Source organism: Nerophis ophidion, linkage group LG01 (genome assembly GCF_033978795.1).
Source record: "Nerophis ophidion isolate RoL-2023_Sa linkage group LG01, RoL_Noph_v1.0, whole genome shotgun sequence".
NCBI classification, from domain to species: Eukaryota; Metazoa; Chordata; class Actinopteri; order Syngnathiformes; family Syngnathidae; genus Nerophis; species Nerophis ophidion.
In genome coordinates this window covers 55,546,779-55,565,882 of record NC_084611.1, presented here as the reverse complement: position 1 = coordinate 55,565,882, position 19,104 = coordinate 55,546,779, and the positions used below count along the sequence as shown (strand labels likewise).

The following is a 19,104-nucleotide window of genomic DNA, read 5'->3' as shown; positions in this document are numbered from 1 at the left end:
ACTGAGAGACTTATTGAAAAATAAAACAATATTGTAACCCTGAAACAGGCTCTCATTTCAGTGAACAGGTATGGTAGAAAACGGATGGATGGAATAAAAATGCATGAGAATGTTTTATATTTTGAACGTTATTTTCAACACTGTGATTACAAGTGGAATCATTCATTACTTATCATGTTAAACAATGTCAGCTCAGATTTATCCGAGAGCCAGATGCAGTCATCAAAAGAGCCACATCTGGCTCGCGAGCCATAGGTCCCCTACCCCTGCCATAGTGTATCTCACGACTAGTGTGCCGCGGCACAGTGGTTGAAAAACACTGCTCTAAGCGAGCGACGGCAATGACAGCGTTAAAAAAGGTTCGAGTCTCCACCCTTTATGTTAATATGCGTGACGGACGGACTCGGGGCGTGGGGAAGTGCTCTCTGAATGAAGGGGAGGGGGGCGGCCGTCGTCATGGCCGCGGAGCTACGCTTTCAAGCCGGGTTTCGGGTCGCCCGGGGGCGCGCGTCACTGCTGCGAGAGTGGTCGAGGAGGGGAGGCGGCGCTCAGCTTACCTTTGGATGGAATCATGTCGCCGGAGAGAGCATCTCTGTGATACACGATAAAGCGTCTCCGAGGAAGACAGAAATGGGTGGGCAGATAACGCGAAATGCATTATACGGTAAGAAATGGATTCGAACGCTAACATCGTGGTAGTCTTCGATATGACGCTTTGCTACCAGGTGCAACCGCGAATAAGCTAATAATGGTGGCCCGGCAGTGTTGATCCATGGCTTACCTTAATGGCGACATTGTCTTTATTGTGACGTGGGGCCACTTGAAAGTGTCTGTGTGAAACAATATATACGATGATGTGTGTTGCATTTTAAACATACAGCTTCGCCCCTTTATGACGTGACAATAACACTACTAATAGAACACACACGAGAATATAGGACAGTACTGGAATCAGGAGTACTGTCCTATATTCTCCTTAAGAGGAGTTATTGTAACAATTAACAGTTCTATTTCAGTGTGCTTAGATCAGGGGTGTCCAACTCATTTTAGGTCCGGGGGCCACATGGAGAAAAATCTACTGGCAAGTGGGCCAGACTGGTAAAATCACTGCACGATAACTTAAAAATAAAGTCGACTTCAGATTGTTTTCTTTGTTTAAAAAATAGAACGAGCACATTCTGAAATTGTACGAATCATAATGTTGTTGTTTTTTTTTTTAATTACCTGTTGTGGTTAATAATATACCGTATTTCCTTGAATTGCCGCTGGGGCGCTAATTAATTTTAAACCTCTTCTCACTCCGGCACTTACCAAAGGCATGCAGTAAAAATCTGAGTGTAATGTAAGCGTGGACCTTAATTCCTACTGAGTAGCTCTTAATCTTCTTCCCTTTATGCGATTTCAAATTACCGGTATTGAAATCAGCCTCCTCCATTTTGAAAATGATGACAGGGGAAGTGTCAAAGTGGCGTGGGAGGAACTTTTCCCTCCTCCCACGCCACTTTGGTCTCCTCAGCATAACAGAAGTGTTCAGGATTCTTGACCACACCATTGATTACTGCCGAGTTTCACCCGGCAGTAATTCAAGGCAGGCGCATACTATATGCCCTGCGGCAATTCAAGGAAATACGGTATGTACTTTATTTGTCGCTATTTATACATATACATGATAACTTCAAAATAAAGACGACTTCAGATTTTTTTCGTTGTTTAAGAATAGAACGAGCACATTGTTAAATTGTACGAATCATAATGTTGTTTTTTTTGTTTTCCATTACCTGTTGTGGTTAATAGTATACTGTATTTCCTTGAATTGCTGCCGGGGCGCTAATTAATTTAAAACCTCTTCTCACTCCTGTGCTTACCAAAGGCATGCGGTAAAAGTAAGCATGCGCTAATTATTTTAAAACCTCTTCTCACTCCGGCACTTACCAAAGGCATGCAGTAAAAATTTGAGTGTAATGTAAGCTTGGACCTTAATTCCTACTGAGTACCTCTTAATCTTCTTCCCTTTATGCGATTTCAAATTACCGGTATTGAAATCAGCCTCCTCCATTTTGAAAATGATGACGGGAAGTGTCAAAGTGGCGTGGGAGGAACTTTTCCTTCCTCCCACGCCACTTTGGTCTCCTCAGCATAACAGAAGTGTTCAGGATTCTTGACCACACCATTGATTACTGCCGAGTTTCACCCGGCAGTAATTCAAGGCTGGCGCATACTATATGCCCTGCGGCAATTCAAGGAAATATGGTATGTACTTTATTTGTCGCTATTTATACATATACATGATAACTTCAAAATAAAGACTACTTCAGATTTGTTTTCGTTGTTTAAGAATAGAACAAGCACATTCTGAAATTGTACGAATCATAATGTTGTTTTTTTTGTTTTCAATTACCTGTTGTGGTTAATAGTATACCGTATTTCCTTGAATTGCCGCCGGGGCGCTAATTAATTTAAAACCTCTTCTCACTCCTGCGCTTACCAAAGGCATGCGGTAAAAGTAAGCATGCGCTAATTATTTTAAAACCTCTTCTCAGTCCGGCACTTACCAAAGGCATGCAGTAAAAATTTGAGTGTGATGTAAGCTTGGACCTTAATTCCTACTGAGTAGCTCTTTATCTTCTTCACTTTATGCGATTTCAAATTACCGGTATTGAAATCAGCCTCTTCCATTCTGAAAATGATGACAGGGGAAGTGTCACTCGTGACGTCACGAGTTTGACCAAGCGCTAATACTATAAGCATGCGCTAATTATTTTGCAAAGCGAGTTTGACCCGGCAGTAATTCAAGGCAGGCGCATACTATATGCCCTGCGGCAATTTAAGGAAATACGGTATGTACTTTATTTGTCGCTATTTATACATATACATGATAACTTAAAAATAAAGGCGACTTCAGATATTTTTCTTTGTTTAAACATAGAACGCGCACAATCGAAAATTATACATATCAAAATATGTTTTTTTTGTTTTTTGATTTCAAGTACCTTTTGTGGTTAATAGTATATATACTTCATTTGTTGATATTTATATATTCTGAATAAATTATGTGATAATGTTGGAGTATAACTGTCATACTCAATTTGTCAGTTATTTAAACTTAACTCCTAAACAAAACATGCATTTAATGCCTTAAATAATGTTTCTTTGTGAGTTTTACCAGAAACATATGCTTTTGTAAGGTTTGCAATCGCTAAAAATAGTTTTTATACTCAATATGACAGTATTGTTCATAGAATCCTGAGATTCATTTTTCAGGGGTGTCAAACTCATTTTAGATCGGAGGGCCACATGGAGAAAAATCTACTCCCAAGTGGGGCCGGACTGGCAAAATCATGGCACGATAACTTAAAAATAAAGATGACTTCAGATGGTTTTCTTTTTTTAAAAATACAACAAACACTTCAGAAATTGTCCGTGACCCCGAGCGGGACAAGCGGTTGAAAATGAATGGATGGACATTCTGAAATTGTACGAACCATAATGTTATCATATTTTAGTTTTTCGTTTTCAATTACCTGTTGTGGTTAATAGTGTATATACTGTATTTGTCGATATTAATATGTTCTGAATAAATGATGTAATAATGATGGAGTATAACTGTCATACTCAATATAGATAGATAGATAGATAGATAGATAGATAGATAGATAGATAGATAGATAGATAGATAGATAGATAGATAGATAGATAGTACTTTATTGATTCCGTCAGAAGAGTTTCCTCAAGGAAATTAAATTCCCAGCAGCAGTGTACATAATTGAGATCGAATTTAAAAAGTAAATAATGGGGGTATAAATGGAAACAAAATAGAAAAATATTACAATATAACTGCAATGGATATTATATGACAGTTATTTAAATGTAACTCCGAAACAAAACCTGCAATATGTCTAATAAGGCCTTAAATAATGTATCTTGTTGAGTTTTACTAGAAACATATGCTATTGCAAGGTTTGCAAACACAAACATTTGTTTTTGTAATGTTCTTAGAGTCCCGAGATCCATTTTTCTGGGATGTCAAACTCATTTTAGATCGGGGCCACATGGAGAACAATCTAACGAGCACATTCTGAAATTGTACGAATCATAATGTTGTTTTTTGTTTTTTTGTTTTCAATTACCTGTTGTGGTTAATAGTATGTATATGTACTTAATTTTGTCGATATTTATATTTTCTGAATAAATAAAGTGATAATGTTGGATGATAAACTCTAAACAAAACATGCAATATTTCTAATAATGCCTTGAATAATGTATATTTGTGAGTTTTATTAGAAACATATGCTTTTGTAAGGTTTGGAAATACAAAAAATAGTTATTTTTTTACTCAATATGACAGCAATGTTCTTAGAATCCTGAGATGAATTTTTCTGTGGTGTCAAAGTCATTTTAGATGGGGGGGCCACATAAAGAAAAATCTACTCCCAAGTGGGCCGGACTGTTAAGATCACTGCACGATAACTTAAAAAAAAAGACAACTTCAGATTGTTTTCTTTGTTTAAAAATAGAACGAGCACATTCTTAAATAGTACAAATCATAACGTTTTTTTTTATGTTTTTTTTTTACAATTACCTGTTGTGGTTGATAGTATATGTACTTTATTTGTCGTTATTTATATATATTTATACATGAAAACTTAAAAATAAAGACAACTTCATATTGTTTTCTTTGTTTAAAAATAGAACGAGCACATTTTGGAATTGTACGACTCATAATGTTGTTGTTTTGTTTTCAATTACCGTTTGTGGTTAATAGTATATATACTTCTTTTGTAGATATTTATATTTTCTGAATAAATTGTGTTAATGTTGGAGTATAACTGTCAATATGGCAGTTACTTAAACATAACTCCTAAACAAAACATGAAATATGTCTAAATGCCTTAAATAATGTATCTTTGTGAGTTTTACAAGAAACATGTGCTTTTGTAAGGTTTGCAATCACAAAAAAAATGTTTTTATACTCAATATGACAGTAATGTTCTTAGAATCCTGAGATAAATTTTAAATCCATAAAGATAAATCAAATATACCAAAATCCAATTACAGTATGTTATTTATGTGGTTTGATCATTTTCCTTGACTGATGTACTAAAACCATTAAAGGCCTACTGAAACCCACTACTACCCACCACGCAGTCTGATAGTTTATATATCAATGATGAAATATTAACATTGCAACACATGCCAATGCGGCCTTTTTAGTTTACTAAATTGCAATTTTAAATTTCCCGGGAGTTTTGTCTTGAAAACGTTGTGTAATGATGACGTGTACGCAAGACGTCACAGGTTTTTAGGAAGTATGAGCGCTACGCACACACACACAGCTAAATGTCGTCTGCTTTAACGGCATAATTACACAGTATTTTGTAGAACTGTGTTGCTGAATCTTTTGCAATTTGTTCAATTAATATTGGAGAAGTCAAAGTAGCAAGATGGAGTTGGGAAGCTTAAGCCTTTAGCCACACAAACACACGGTGATTTCTTGTTTAAAATTCCTGGAGGTGAAAATTTACTATGGATCAGAGCGCGGTCAAGCGAACATGAAACACGACGGAATGTCAACCAGCAGGTTCCGGTGAGAAAATTGTGGTTAAAAAGTCGCTTCTTACAAGAGAAAAGCTGAGCTTGCCCCGTCCATTGCTGCCGTCGACTCCCCTGAGACACTGCACGTCAAGACACCCGTGGACGTACACCTCAGACTATCAGGTACTGTTTAACTCACTAAAACATTAGCAACATAATAGAAAGATAAGGGATTTCCCAGAATTATCCTACTAAATGTGTCTAAAAACATCGGAATCCGTCCCAATGCAATCGCGTTTTTTTTTAAACTTTTTTTTTTTTTTTCTATTACGTCGCTATCAATATCCTCAAACACGAATCTTTCATCCTCGCTCAAATTAATGGGGAAATTGATGTTTTCTCGGTCCGAAAAGCACTTTTTGTTGGAGGCTCCCATAAAAACAATGTGAATATGTGAGGAGCCCTCACACGTGCGACGTCATCGTCTGCGACTTCAGGTAGAGGCAGGGCATTTGTCTTAGCACCGAAAGTTGCAAACTTTACCGTGGATGTTCTCTACTAAATCCTTACAGCAAAAATATGGCAATATCGCGAAATGATCAAGTATGACACATAGAAGGGACCTACTATCCCCGTTTAAATAAAAAAAATCTAAATTCAGTAGGACTTTAACTAAAGTAAACCACATCATGTGGTGATTTTGTACATATGTAACATCATCTACAAAGATTAAAATAATTGCTATTGCCACATCCTGTGGACACATTTATAACCGCTGTTTCTTTAATTCCAAAAAATTTTAGGTACATTTTTATACTTAGCAAACTCATCCCGCGGGCCGGTTAAAATCTGTTCGCGGGCCAAATCCGGCCCTCGGGCCGTACGTTTTTCACCCCTGCCAAAGGCTCACACAATTCCTGTAAATAATCCAAATTTCGAGCACAGCGTCATAGTTTTCACGGCTTTTTGGTTGTTAGAGGTAGAAAGCCTTTTAAAGTACATTTCTAATTCTTTTTTTAAAGGCACAAAAAACAGGTCAGGTATTGAAAAATGTACATTTATGAATATAAAACTTAGCCAACAGTATAATGAGGTTTCAAATTTGTTCTCATACAGTGTAAATACAAATAGCACAGATTAAAAACAAAGCACAAATTTGTCATGAATTGCAGTATAAACATAGACCATATACAGCTCACCCTATATGACGTGATAATAACACTATCAATAGCACACACACATGATTCCAGTCCTGTCCTACATTCTCCCGGAGAATTATTGTAACAATTAACAGTTCTATTTTAGTATGCCTAGATGAAGCCACCTACTGCTCTTGCAGCGTCTGTAAGTTTACACCACCTGAGCATTCTAATTAAAGCCCCAGCGTTGATCCAATTAGTTAAAGGACAGACTAAGAATATTAGACAGATAAGGATATGTGGGATCGAGGTCAAACACCTCAGTAAATTGCAGATTTTTTTCAGAAAAAATTAAAAACTATGTTGTCCCAATACCATTATACCAATACCAAGTTATTTCAATACTTTTTGATACTTTTCTGAATAAAGGGCACCACAAAAAATTGCATTATTGGCTTTATTTTAACAAAAAATCTGAGGGTACATTGAACATATGTTTATTGTTACAAGTTTGTGCTTAAATAAAATAGTGAGCATACAAGACAACTTGTCTTTTAGTAGTAAGTAAACAAACAAACACTCCTAATTTAGTCTGCTGACATATGCAATAGCATATTGTCATTTTCCATTCTATTATTTTGTCAAAATTATTAAGGACAAGTGGTAGAAAATGAACTATTGATCTACTTGTTCATTTACTGTCAATATCTGCTTAATTTCTCTTTTAACATGTTCTGTCCACACTTTTGTTAAACTGTAATAATCATTTTTTCTTCTGTGGTTTGATACTTTACATTAGTTTTGGATGATACCGCAAATTTGGGTATCAATCCGATCCTAAGGATCATACATTGGTCACATTCAAAGTCCTCATGTGTCCAGGGATGTATTTCCTGAGTTTATAAACATAATATGAATGAAAAAAAAACGAAAGATGTTTTGACGTCAAAAAATATTGACATAGTCATAGTTGTATCAACTAGATACGTGCCTGTACTTGATATCATTACAGTGGATGTCAGGTGTAGGTCCACCAATGGTGTTTGTTTACATTTTGATGCTGGTGAGCTACGGTTAGCTTTTTTAATAATATGACTCCTTTAATGCGTCATATTGCGCCTTATATATGAAAATAGACCATTCATCGGTAGTGCAAGTGCGCCTCATAATCCAGTGCGCCCTATGGTCCAGAAACATAATATGAATAAAAAAAAAACGAAAGAAGATGTTATTATGCCAAAAAATATAGACTTAATCATAGTAGTATCGACTAGATACGTGCCTGTACTTGATATCATTACAGTGGATGCCAGGTGTATGTCCACCAATGGCGTTTGTTTACATTTTAATGCCGTTGAGCTACAGTTACCTTTTGATAATATGACTCCTTTAATGCGTCCTATAATCCGGTGCACCTTATACACGAAAACAGATCAAAATTGGACCATTCATCGGCAGTGCACCTTATAATCCGGTGAGCCCTATGGTCCAGAAACATAATATGCATTTTAAAAAAACAATAGATGTTGTGAAGCCAAAATTTGTCAACGTAATCATAGTAGTATTGAAAATATAAGTGCCTGTACTTGATATCATTACAGTGGATGTCAGGTGTATGTCCGCCAATGGCGTTTGTTTACATTTTGATGCCGGTGAGCTACAGTTAGCGTTTGATAATATGACTCCTTTAATGCGTCCTATTGCGCCTTATATATGAACACAGATCGAAAATAGACCATTCATCGGTAGTGCTGGTGCGCCTTATAAACCGGGTCGCCCTATGGTCCGGAAACATAATATGAATTTAAAAAAAAACAAAAGAAGATCTTGTGATGCCAGAAAATATCAACGTAATCATAGTAGTATCGGCTAGATACCTGCATATACTTGATATCATTACAGTAGATGTCAGGTGTAGGTTCACCAATGACGTTTGTTTACATTTTGATGCCGGTGAGTTTAAATTAGCTTTTGATAATGACTCCTTTCATGCGGCCTATAATCCGGTGCGCCTTATATACGAAAACAGATCAAAATTGGACCATTCATCGGCAGTGCACCTTAAATCCGGTGCGCCCTATGGTCCGTACACCTATCCATCCATCCATCCATTTCGTACCGCTTAGTCCCTTTTGGGGTCGCGGGGGACGCTGGCTCCTATCTCAGCTAGAATCGGGCGGAAGGCGGTGTACACTCTGGACAAGTCGCCACCTCACCGCAGGGCCAACAAAGATAGACAAGACAACATTCACACTCATATTCACACACTAAGGCCACTTTAGTGTTGCCAATCAACCTATCCCCAGGTGCATGTCTTTGGAAGTGGGAGGAAGCCGGAGTACCCGGAGGGAACCCACGCAGTCAAGGGGAGAACATGCAAACTCCACACAGAAAGATCTTGAGCCTGGGATTGAACCCAGGACTGCAGGACCTTCGTACACATTAATATGAATTAAAAAAAACAAAAAAATTTTGTTATGCCAAAAATTATCAACGTAATAGTAGTATCGACAAGATACCTGCTTGTACTTGATATCATTACAGTAGATGTCAGGTGTAGGTCCACCAATGGCGTTTGTTTACATTTTGAAGCCGGTGAGCTACAGTTAGCTTTTGATAATATGACTCCTTCAATGCGTCCTATAATCCGGTGCGCCTTATATATGAAAACAGATCAAAAATAGACTGCTCATCGGCAGTGCGCCTTATAATCCGGTGCATCCTATGGTCCGTAAACACACACTGAATTTAAAAAAAACGAAAGAAGATGTTTTGATGCCAAAAAACATCAACGTAATCATAGTATTATCAACTAGATACGTGCCTGTACTTGATATCATTACAGTGGATGTCAGGTGTAGGTCCACTAATGCCGTGTTGTTTACATTTTGATGCCGATGAGCTACAGTTTGCTTTTGATAATATGATTCCTTTAATGCGTCCTATTGCGCCCTATATATGAAAAGAGATCAAAAATAGACCATTCATCAGTAGTGCAAGTGCGCCTCATAATCCGGTGCGCCCTATGGTCCAGAAACATAATATCAATGAAAAAAAAAACGAAAGATGTTGTTATGGCAAAAAATATCGAAGTAATTATAGTAGTATCGACGAGATACGTGCCTGTACTTGATATCATTACAGTGGATGTCAGGTGTAGGTCCACCAATGGCGTTTTGTTTACATTTTGATCCCGGTGAGCTACAGTTAGCTTTTGATAATATGACTCCTTTAATGCGTCCTCTTGCGCCTTATATATGAAAACAGATCACAAATAGACCATTCATCGGTAGTGCTAGTGCGCCTTATAATCCGGTGCGCCCTATAGTCCGGAAACATAATATAAATTTAAAAAAAATAAAAGATGTTGTGATGCCAAAAAGTACCGACATAATCATAGTAATATCGACTACATACATGCCTGTACTTGATATCATTACAGTGGATGTCAGGTGTAGGTCCACCAATGGCGTTTGTTTACATTTTGATGCCGGTGAGCTAAGGTTAGCTTTTGATAATATGACTCCTTTAATGCGCCCTATAATCCGGCGCGCTTTATATACGAAAACAGATTAAGAATAGACCATTCATCGGCAGTGCACTTTATAATCCGGTGTGCCCTATGGTCCGGAAACATGACATGAATTTTTAAAAAACCAAAGATGTTGTGATGCCAAAAAATACCGACATAATCATAGTAGTATCGACAAGATACGTGCCTGTACTTGATATCATTAGAGTAGATGTCAGGTGTTGGTCCACCAACGGTGTTTGTTTACATTTTGATGCTACATTTAGCTTTTATAATATGATTCCTTTAATGCGTCCTATAATCCGGTGCGCCTTGTATACGAAAACTGATTAAGAATAGACCATTCATCGGCAGAGCACCTTATAATCCGGTGCGCCCTATGGTCCGGAAACATAACAGGAATTTTAAAAATAACAAAAGAAGATGTTGTGATGCCAAAAAATACCGACGTAATCATAGTAGTATCGACAAGATACGTGCCTGTACTTGATATCATTACAGTGGATTTTAGGTGTAGGTCCACCAATGACGTTTGTTTACATTTTGACGCCGGTGAGTTGGTTAGCTTTTGATAATATGACTCCTTTTATGCGTCCTATAATCTGGTGCGCCTTATATATAAAAACAGATCAAAAATAGACCATTCATTGGTAGTGCTAGTGTGCCGTATAATCCGGTGCGCCCTATGATCTGGAAAAAACGGTAATATCAAACTAAAATAATATCACAAATAAAGTGCAACCAACATCTCTTTAGGTTGAATCAGCAGTAGAGTTGTCTGCTGCTTTTACTGTTTCTCAACATAGAAATAGAAATACATCAATAAAGGGACTGTTGGCAACATTTACACAAATGCCTTGGTCAGTGTTTTTCAGCCTTTTGTGAGCCAAGGTACATTTTTTTGCATTGAAAAAATCCAAAGGCACACCACCAGCAAAAATCAAAAAAACTCAGTTGACAGTAAAAAGTCGTTTTCACATTTGTTGGATATGACTTTAAAGCATAACCAAGCATGCATCACTATAGCGCTTGTCTCAAATAGGTGTACTGTCACCACCTGTCACATCACCCCCTGGCTTATTTGGAGTTCATTGCTATTTTCCTGTGTAGTGTTTTACTTCTTGTCCTGCGTTCCTACTTTGGTGTCTTTTTCTCTTTATTTGGTATTTTCCTGTAGCAGTTGCATGTCTTCCTTCGAGCGATATTTCCCGCATCTACTTTGTTTTAGCAATCTTTGTGGGGACATTGTTGATTTTCATGTCATGTTCGGATGTACTTTGGGGACGACGTCTTTGCTCCACAGTAAGTCTTTGCTGTCGTCCAGCATTCTGTTTTTCTTTACTTTGTAGCCAGTTCAGTCTTAGTTTCGTTCTGCTTAGCCATCCCTAAGATTCAATGCCTTTGCTTAGGGGCACTCACCTTTTTTTTATTCTTGGTTTAAGCATTAGACACCTTTTTACCTGCACACTGCCTCCCGCTGTTTCCGACATCTACAAAGCAATTAGCTACCGACTGCCACCTACTGAAATGGAAGAGTAGTACACGGTTACTCTGCCGAGCTCTAAACAGCACAGTCACTCAACAACAACACATCATTTTCAGAATATAATTACTGGTTTGCAAAAAATATTTTTAACCCAATTAGGTGAAATTAGATGATTTTCCACGGCACACTAACAGTGGTTGAAAAACACTAGCCTAGAGGGCGCAAACTTTCCAATGTATTTTACACAGTATATCCCATCCCTATTTGGCTTCTCGTATGTAATGACGTACGTACGTACCACATGCACGCGCATTAGCTGTAGGTGTTGTTGGCTAATAATAGCAATTTGGATAGCTAGCGTTAGCTGTAATTGAATGTATATTTTAACAACATGACAGCAAATTATTTGTTGCTTCTCTTGGACTAATTTTGTATGGGTTGTAAGTAGACATGGTGGGGGGTATAGGTGCTAAATGGGGTGTATAATGTGGCATCCCGGAAGAGTTAGTGCTGCAAGGGGTTCTGGGTATTTGTTCTGTTGTGTTTATGTTGTTTATGTGTTCTCCCGAAAGGTGTTTGTCATTCTTGTTTGGTGTTCTGTTAAACCACTATTGGTATCGGTAGTATTCTTGTTAGATCTTTTTTTTTTTTAAATGTTACTGTGAAGAAGTTGCAAACAGCACCTTTGTTGTAAAAAACGACCAGTGTTTTTTTTTTATCAGCGTCCGAGGTGTAGGGCGTTTAATTAAACCAACTAACTAATTAACTTGTCTTTTGAAGCCAGCGTGCTGACTCCGTTTATTCAGCTCACATCACATTGTACCTCCATTGTTGCGCCAACACTGACAAATATTCGTCTCATTTTAATCAACAGCACTTTGGTAGTATGCATCAAATGAGTAAGTGACTCCTACTTTGTGATGCTTCTCCATTAAAGCTGCTTTGCCTGGGCGGACGTATTGATTGATTGACTGATTAGTTTATTGACATCTTAAAGAATTGAATCCATGTAATACTTGAAAAAAGGAAAACCGATGGCACAAAAATCCAAAAGGCTTGTTTCATTGTGGTCCATTAAATATTCATCACATTTGATACATTCAATAATAAAAGATGTATAATCTGTAACATGCATATACAAAATGGATAAATTATGTACGTATACACAGTATACATGTCCAGTTTAAATCCAATGCCATAGTATTTTACATATCCTACAAACTGAGCGACTTCCTAAAACCATTTCTGTCTTTGCAAAAGCCTTCGGTTCTGATTTGCAAAGATCTAAATGCCACGCACTAAACAGTGTGCGCAAAAAATAAAATAGCGTGTACTATGAGTGGACGTGTTGCTCCTGATCGACTAAGCCTGCGTGTGCATTTGGAAAGTGATGCAGATTGCCTTATTCAAATGAGGATTTTTTTGTGCATACAGAGCTTTTTTGTCATCCGTGGTCCGGATCATGTTTGGTGGGTGCCATGATTGGGTATAAAAGCAGAATCCATGAAATGCTCAGTTGTTCACAAACAAGGATGGGGTGAGGGTAACCTTTTTGTGAACAAATGCCTGAGCAAGTTGTTGAAGAACAATATTTATCAAAAAACATTAACATTTCTCAGAAAACATAAAAAAACGCCATAACCAACCATGCATCACTATAGCTCTTGTCTCAAAGTTCTATCACTACCTGTCACATCACGCGATGACTTATTTTGAGTCTTTTGGTGATTTCCTGTGTGTAGTGATTTACTTCTTATCTTGCGCTCCTATTTTGGTGGCTTTTCGTTTTTCTAGGTATTTTCCTGTAGCAGTTCCATGTCTTCCTTTGAGAAATATTCCCCGCACTGGCTTTGTTTTAGCAAACAAGTTGTGCGGACGCTATCCTTCTTTGTGGGGACATTGTTGATTGTAATTGTCATGTTCGGATGTACTTTGTGGACGCCGTCTCTGCTCCACATGCTGTAAGTCTTTGCTTTCATCCAGCATTTTGTTTTTGTTTACTTTGCATTTGCAGCCAGGTCAGTTTTGGTTTTGTTTTCCATAGGTTTTTTTAGCGGCAATCGCCTTTGGTTTATTTGTGGTTCAAGCTGTCGTCTGCATATTGTGATCACGACAAACCATGTTCCCGACATGGACATCTATGATATTAGCTACTTGCCACCTACTGATATGGAAAAGTATAACATGGTGACTCTGCCGAGCTCTAGACAACACTGACACTCAACAACGGCACATTATTTGCAGATTATAACTACTGGTTTGCAAAAAATATTTTTAGCTGAAATGGGTGAAATTGCATAATTTCCCACGGCACACCCGACAAACACTGATGTAGACCACAAAAAAAATGATATGTCCCTAATTATACACTTTTTTTCATGCACTTACAAATGGCAGGAAAATGCCAGTTTTTTATTCTCCGACAGGTTTCGCTTTCCAGTATTGCACCTCTGCGGGTGGTTCTCAGGTGTGAGGTACCAGAACACATGATAAGTGTTGTTTGCTGAGTTTGTTACATAAGTGTGTGTCTGCCGGTGTGTGGGAGCTGTAATTCTGCGCTCTCGATTGACTGAATGTAGGCCAGTGTCTGAGGCTGCTTAGACCGATTTCATCTAGCGTCTGGCTTCATTTTAAAACAGCTCGGTTCGCCGTATAAATGCCAAGTTTATGGACAAACCAAGTAACTCCTAGTCCTAGCATTAAAAATAAATAAAAAATGTACGTACAAACCCCGATTCCATATGAGTTGGGAAATTGTGTTAGATGTAAATATGAACGGAATACAATGATTTGCAAATCATTTTCAACCCATATTCCGTTGAATATGCTACAAAGACAAGATGTTTGATGTTCAAACTAATAAACTTTTTTTTTTGTTGTTGCAAATAATAACTTAGAATTTCATGACTGCAACACGTGCCAAAGTAGTTGGGAAAGGGCATGTTCACCACTGTGTTACATCACCTTTTCTTTTAAAAACACTCAATCAATCAATCAATGTTTATTTATATAGCCCTAACTCACAAGTGTCTCAAAGGGCTGCACAAACCACAACGACATCCTCAATAAACGGTTGGGAACTGAGGAAACTAATTGTTGAATTCTTTCCCATTCTTGTTTTATGTAGAGCTTCAGTCGTTCAGCAGTCCGGTCTCCGCTGTCGTATTTTACGCTTCATAATGCACCACACATTTTCGATGGGAGACAGGTTTGGACTACAGGCGGGGCAGGATATATACGATATATCGCAGGTTTGTCTATGTGCGATAAAGAAAATGACTATATCGTAATATTCGATTATATGTTCTCACACAGTTGCTTTAAGCTGCGTGCATTACATTACTGGCGTTTCTCTCTCCTTCTCGTCTGTCCTTCTCACAGAGACGTGACATAAGCCCGCCTTCTTACATATGTCACATACTGTCGCGCGTCTAGCGTCATATGCTCTCGCCGAGAGCTAACGTTAGCATGGCTAACGTTAGCTGAGGCAGGTCGAGTTGCTTTTAGCTGCGGGACTTACACAACAAGCGTTTGTCACTCCTCCTCATCTCTCATTCTGACAGACACGGAAAACAAGCCCGCCTTCTTACATACGTCACATACTCTCGCGAGTCTAGCGTCATAGCGCTCGCCGACCAGAGAGGTAACAGCATGACTAACGTTAGCTGAGGCAGGTCGAGCGAGATGGTGCGAAACTTATCACAAATGGAGGAAGAACAAAAATGCCCAAAATAAAGAGCAGGGGGTCCATCATCTGGCGGTGGTTTGGCTTCAAGTGCAAAGACATTCAGCAGACAACAGCAACATGCTGTTCAATGTATATACTATGATGATTAACCTATGTATTATGCTGATAGTATATATTTGTACCATGAATTGATTAACGTGGACCCCGACCTAAACAAGTTCAAAAACTTATTCGGGTGTTACCATTTAGTGGTCAATTGTACGGAATATGTACTGTACTGTGCAATCTACTAATAAAAGTTTCAATCAATCAATGCAAAGTATGCAGCAGAAGTGTTACTACAAAAAGGTATCAACACACAATAATGTGTTCTTTCCTTTAAAAAGTCACTCGTGAGAGAATGAAGAGTATTTGATAAATACAGTTTTGGTCAATTGACTTAGTTGTGATTTCCCTCTCTGCATGCAAGTTTAAAAGTAGCATATATTAATGCAGTATGAAGAATAATGTTTTAATGTAGACACATAGAATCATCATACTGCTGTGATTATATGTATCAAGTGTTCATTCAAGGCCATGGCATAAAAATATTGCGATAATAATAAAAGCCAATATCGCCCAGCCCTATATAGAAAATAAAAGGAAAAGAACAGACAATATTTTATATAGAAAAAATATTTTCAGGGCAGCAGCAGCATGGAAACTATTAGTATTCTGGTATATGACTGTATTACTTATTTAATTAGATATTGTCATTATACAGCTTAATTGAAGTGTGCAGGGTAGAGTTTTTAAGTCTCTTTGTCTTGGCTTCGGGCTCGGGTTCAGCCTGTTCCCAATTAAGCCTGCACACCTGTGGGATGTTCCAAATAAGTGTTTGATGAGCATTCCTCAACTTTATCAGATTTTATTGCCACCTTTCCCAACTTCTTGGTCACGTTTTGCTGGCATCAAATTCTAAAGTTAATGATTATTTGCACAAAAAAAAATGTTTATCAGTTTGGACATCAAAGATGTTGTCTTTGTAGCATATTCAACTGAGTATGGGTTGAAAATGGTTTGCAAATCATTGTATTCCGTTTATATTTACATCTGACACAATTTCCCAACTCTTATGGAAACGGGGTTTGTAGATGGTTTGAGATTCTACCGCAGACCTGGGCAAATTAAGGCCCGTTAAGCTTTTCAATCTGGCCCACTGGACATTCCAAATATTATTTTTTAGATCTTTAAAATGGAAAGCGTAGCTGGCATTATGATGTGCAGTGATGTTTAAAATTGCCATAAGTCTTGAACGATACAACATATTTCAGTGGTTGGAATCTGCGCTTTTGCATGATATTTTAGTGACTAGTGTTGTCCTGATACCAATATTATTTTGATACTTTTCGATACTTTTATAAATAAAGGGGACCAGAAAAAATTGCATTATTGGCTATATTGTAACAAAAAATCTTAGGGTGTGGCGGGCCGGTAATTTTCAGAGGCGGTATGGTACCGAATTTGATTTATAAGTATCGCTGTACTATGGTAATACCCGTCTACCGTACAGACGTGGAAGGAGATTTTTACAAGAAAGTTCTACAGCTTAGTGATATGTCACATATATCAGAGTGTAGATGTGTTTTCGCTGTGTTTGTTGCATTTTTGTTGCATTTGGCTTGATTGTAAAATATGTCGATTGAGAGCGGGTGTGACGTTCATATGTTCTCAATATTCAGAGTTTTATCGTTCATAGAAAACAATACAATTCCATTCTGTTTTCAAGGTGGTCTGGCATAATTTTTTTAGCTTTATTCTGAGGTTTTGTATTAGTTTTCGGCCCCCAGACACATTTTTTTCTCTAAGTTTAGCCCCCCAAGTCAAAATAATTGCCCAGGCCTGTTCTACAGTAAATAGAGAGAAAATGCTTTAAAACAGACCTGGGCAAATTAAGGCTCGGGGGCCGCATGCGGCCCGATGAGCTTTTCAATCTGGCCCGCCGGACATTCCCAAATAATTGTTTTAGACGTTTAAGATGGAAAGTGTAGCTGCCATTATGATTTTTTCTAATGACCGTAAGTCTTTAACTATACTTGTCAGGTTGTCCCTGAAAGTTTGATCATGTTTTAGTTTTTCCTCTGTGTTTGTCTTATTTCCTCTCAGCGCTCTTATTTTGTCTTTATTTCATGCTATTCTCCCTGAATGTTGTGTCCCCTCAGCTGTTGCTGATTGGCACCTGGCCACACCTGGTATCAATCTGCCAGTTACTATTTAAACCTGCTTTGTCCTCCACTCTGTGTGGACTACCTGTCATACTCTATATCGTTACAGCTACTACCTGTCGTGCTACTACTTGTCCTTGTTGCTGTCGTCGTAGCGATAAGCTGTTCCTGTTAGCTATTTCTAGTTTGCTTTCTCCTAGCTCTTTTGTTTCGTGTTTTCTTGTTAGCCATTAGCTGTTTCCAGCTTTTCTGTTTGCTGGTTCCTGTTTTCAGTTTTGGCTATACCTAGTTCCTGGTTTGTTTTTTACCTTTTATTTTGAGCATTAAATCATGTGTTCCTGGACAAAGCCTGCCTTCTCTGCATCTTGGGGTTCGTCAACAACACACCCTGACAATACTAAGTCTTTCAATGCTTGGAATCTGCATCATATACTAGTTACTATGGTCATCTCTTTGTTACTATGATCATCTAATAACTTACTATGGTCAGTATGAGATATCTCAGATTGTAGGGTTTTTTTTTCAATGTTTGTTGCATTTTAGTTGTGTTTCGGTTGATTGTAAAATATGTTGTCAATATTCAGTGTTTTATCATTCATAGTTAATATTGTAAATCCCACATTCTTAATTTTCACGTACATTCTGGATGTCTCATTCAGTAAAAAAAATGTAAAATTCCATTAAGTTTTTTTAAGGCGGTCTGTCATAAGGTTTTTAGCTTTTAATCATTATTGTGAGGTTTTGTATTAGTGTTCCTAAAAATAGACCTAACGGCCCTCAGGCACACTTTTTTTTTATCTAAATCTGGGCCCCCGAGTAAAATATTTGCCCAGCCCTGCTTTAAAATGTGGTTAAGAAAGTGTGCAAAACCACATGGCAACACAAAATAAATACTGTGTGCTCTCAACGAGCACAGACAATAAATAGCTTCAATCAACACTAAGTCAAATTGTAATGATAAAATAATGGACGTCTTAGTGCAGGGCTATTCAACCGGCTAGGTAAAAAATGACACTAGGCTAGCACCCAAGTTGAGTTTAAAACTTGGGAGAGCAACTAACATTTTGAATAAAATTGCTCAAATTATCTGAGTGCTGATCTTTGAGTATCTTTTTTGCAGTATGTCTTTATTGCACCGGTCGCCTAGACGGGCGGGAGGTCACCACATTTGCGGTCCCCTCCAAGGTTTCTCATTGTCCCATTGGGTTGAGTTTGATGCGCTGATGTGGGATCTGAGCCGAGGATGTCGTTATGGCATGTGCAGCCCTTTGAGACTGTTGTGATTTAGGGCAATATAAGTAAACATTAATTGATTGATTGATTGATTAACAGCAGACTGTTGCTATTGTGTAGAGCAGGGGTGTCAAATTCCTTTTATATCGGGGGCCGCATGAAGAAAAAATCTCCCAAGTGGGCCAGACTATATATATATATATATATATATATATATATATATATATATATATATATATATCCATCCATCCATCCATCCATTTTGTACCGCTTATTCCCTTTCGGGGTCG

At 37.9% G+C, this 19,104-nt stretch overlaps 1 protein-coding gene across 1 annotated transcript in view; it reads left to right on the top strand.

Moving 5' to 3' along the window:
* The first annotated feature begins 448 nt into the window (after positions 1-448).
* Positions 449-19,104, top strand: part of neurl1aa (neuralized E3 ubiquitin protein ligase 1Aa) — a 114,844-nt gene continuing 96,188 nt past the window's right edge. Inside the window, exon 1 of the mRNA XM_061907849.1 lies at positions 449-664. Coding sequence (XP_061763833.1) covers positions 457-664 — 208 coding nt within the window. The 5' untranslated portion in view covers positions 449-456. The remainder of the gene's footprint in view (positions 665-19,104) is intronic.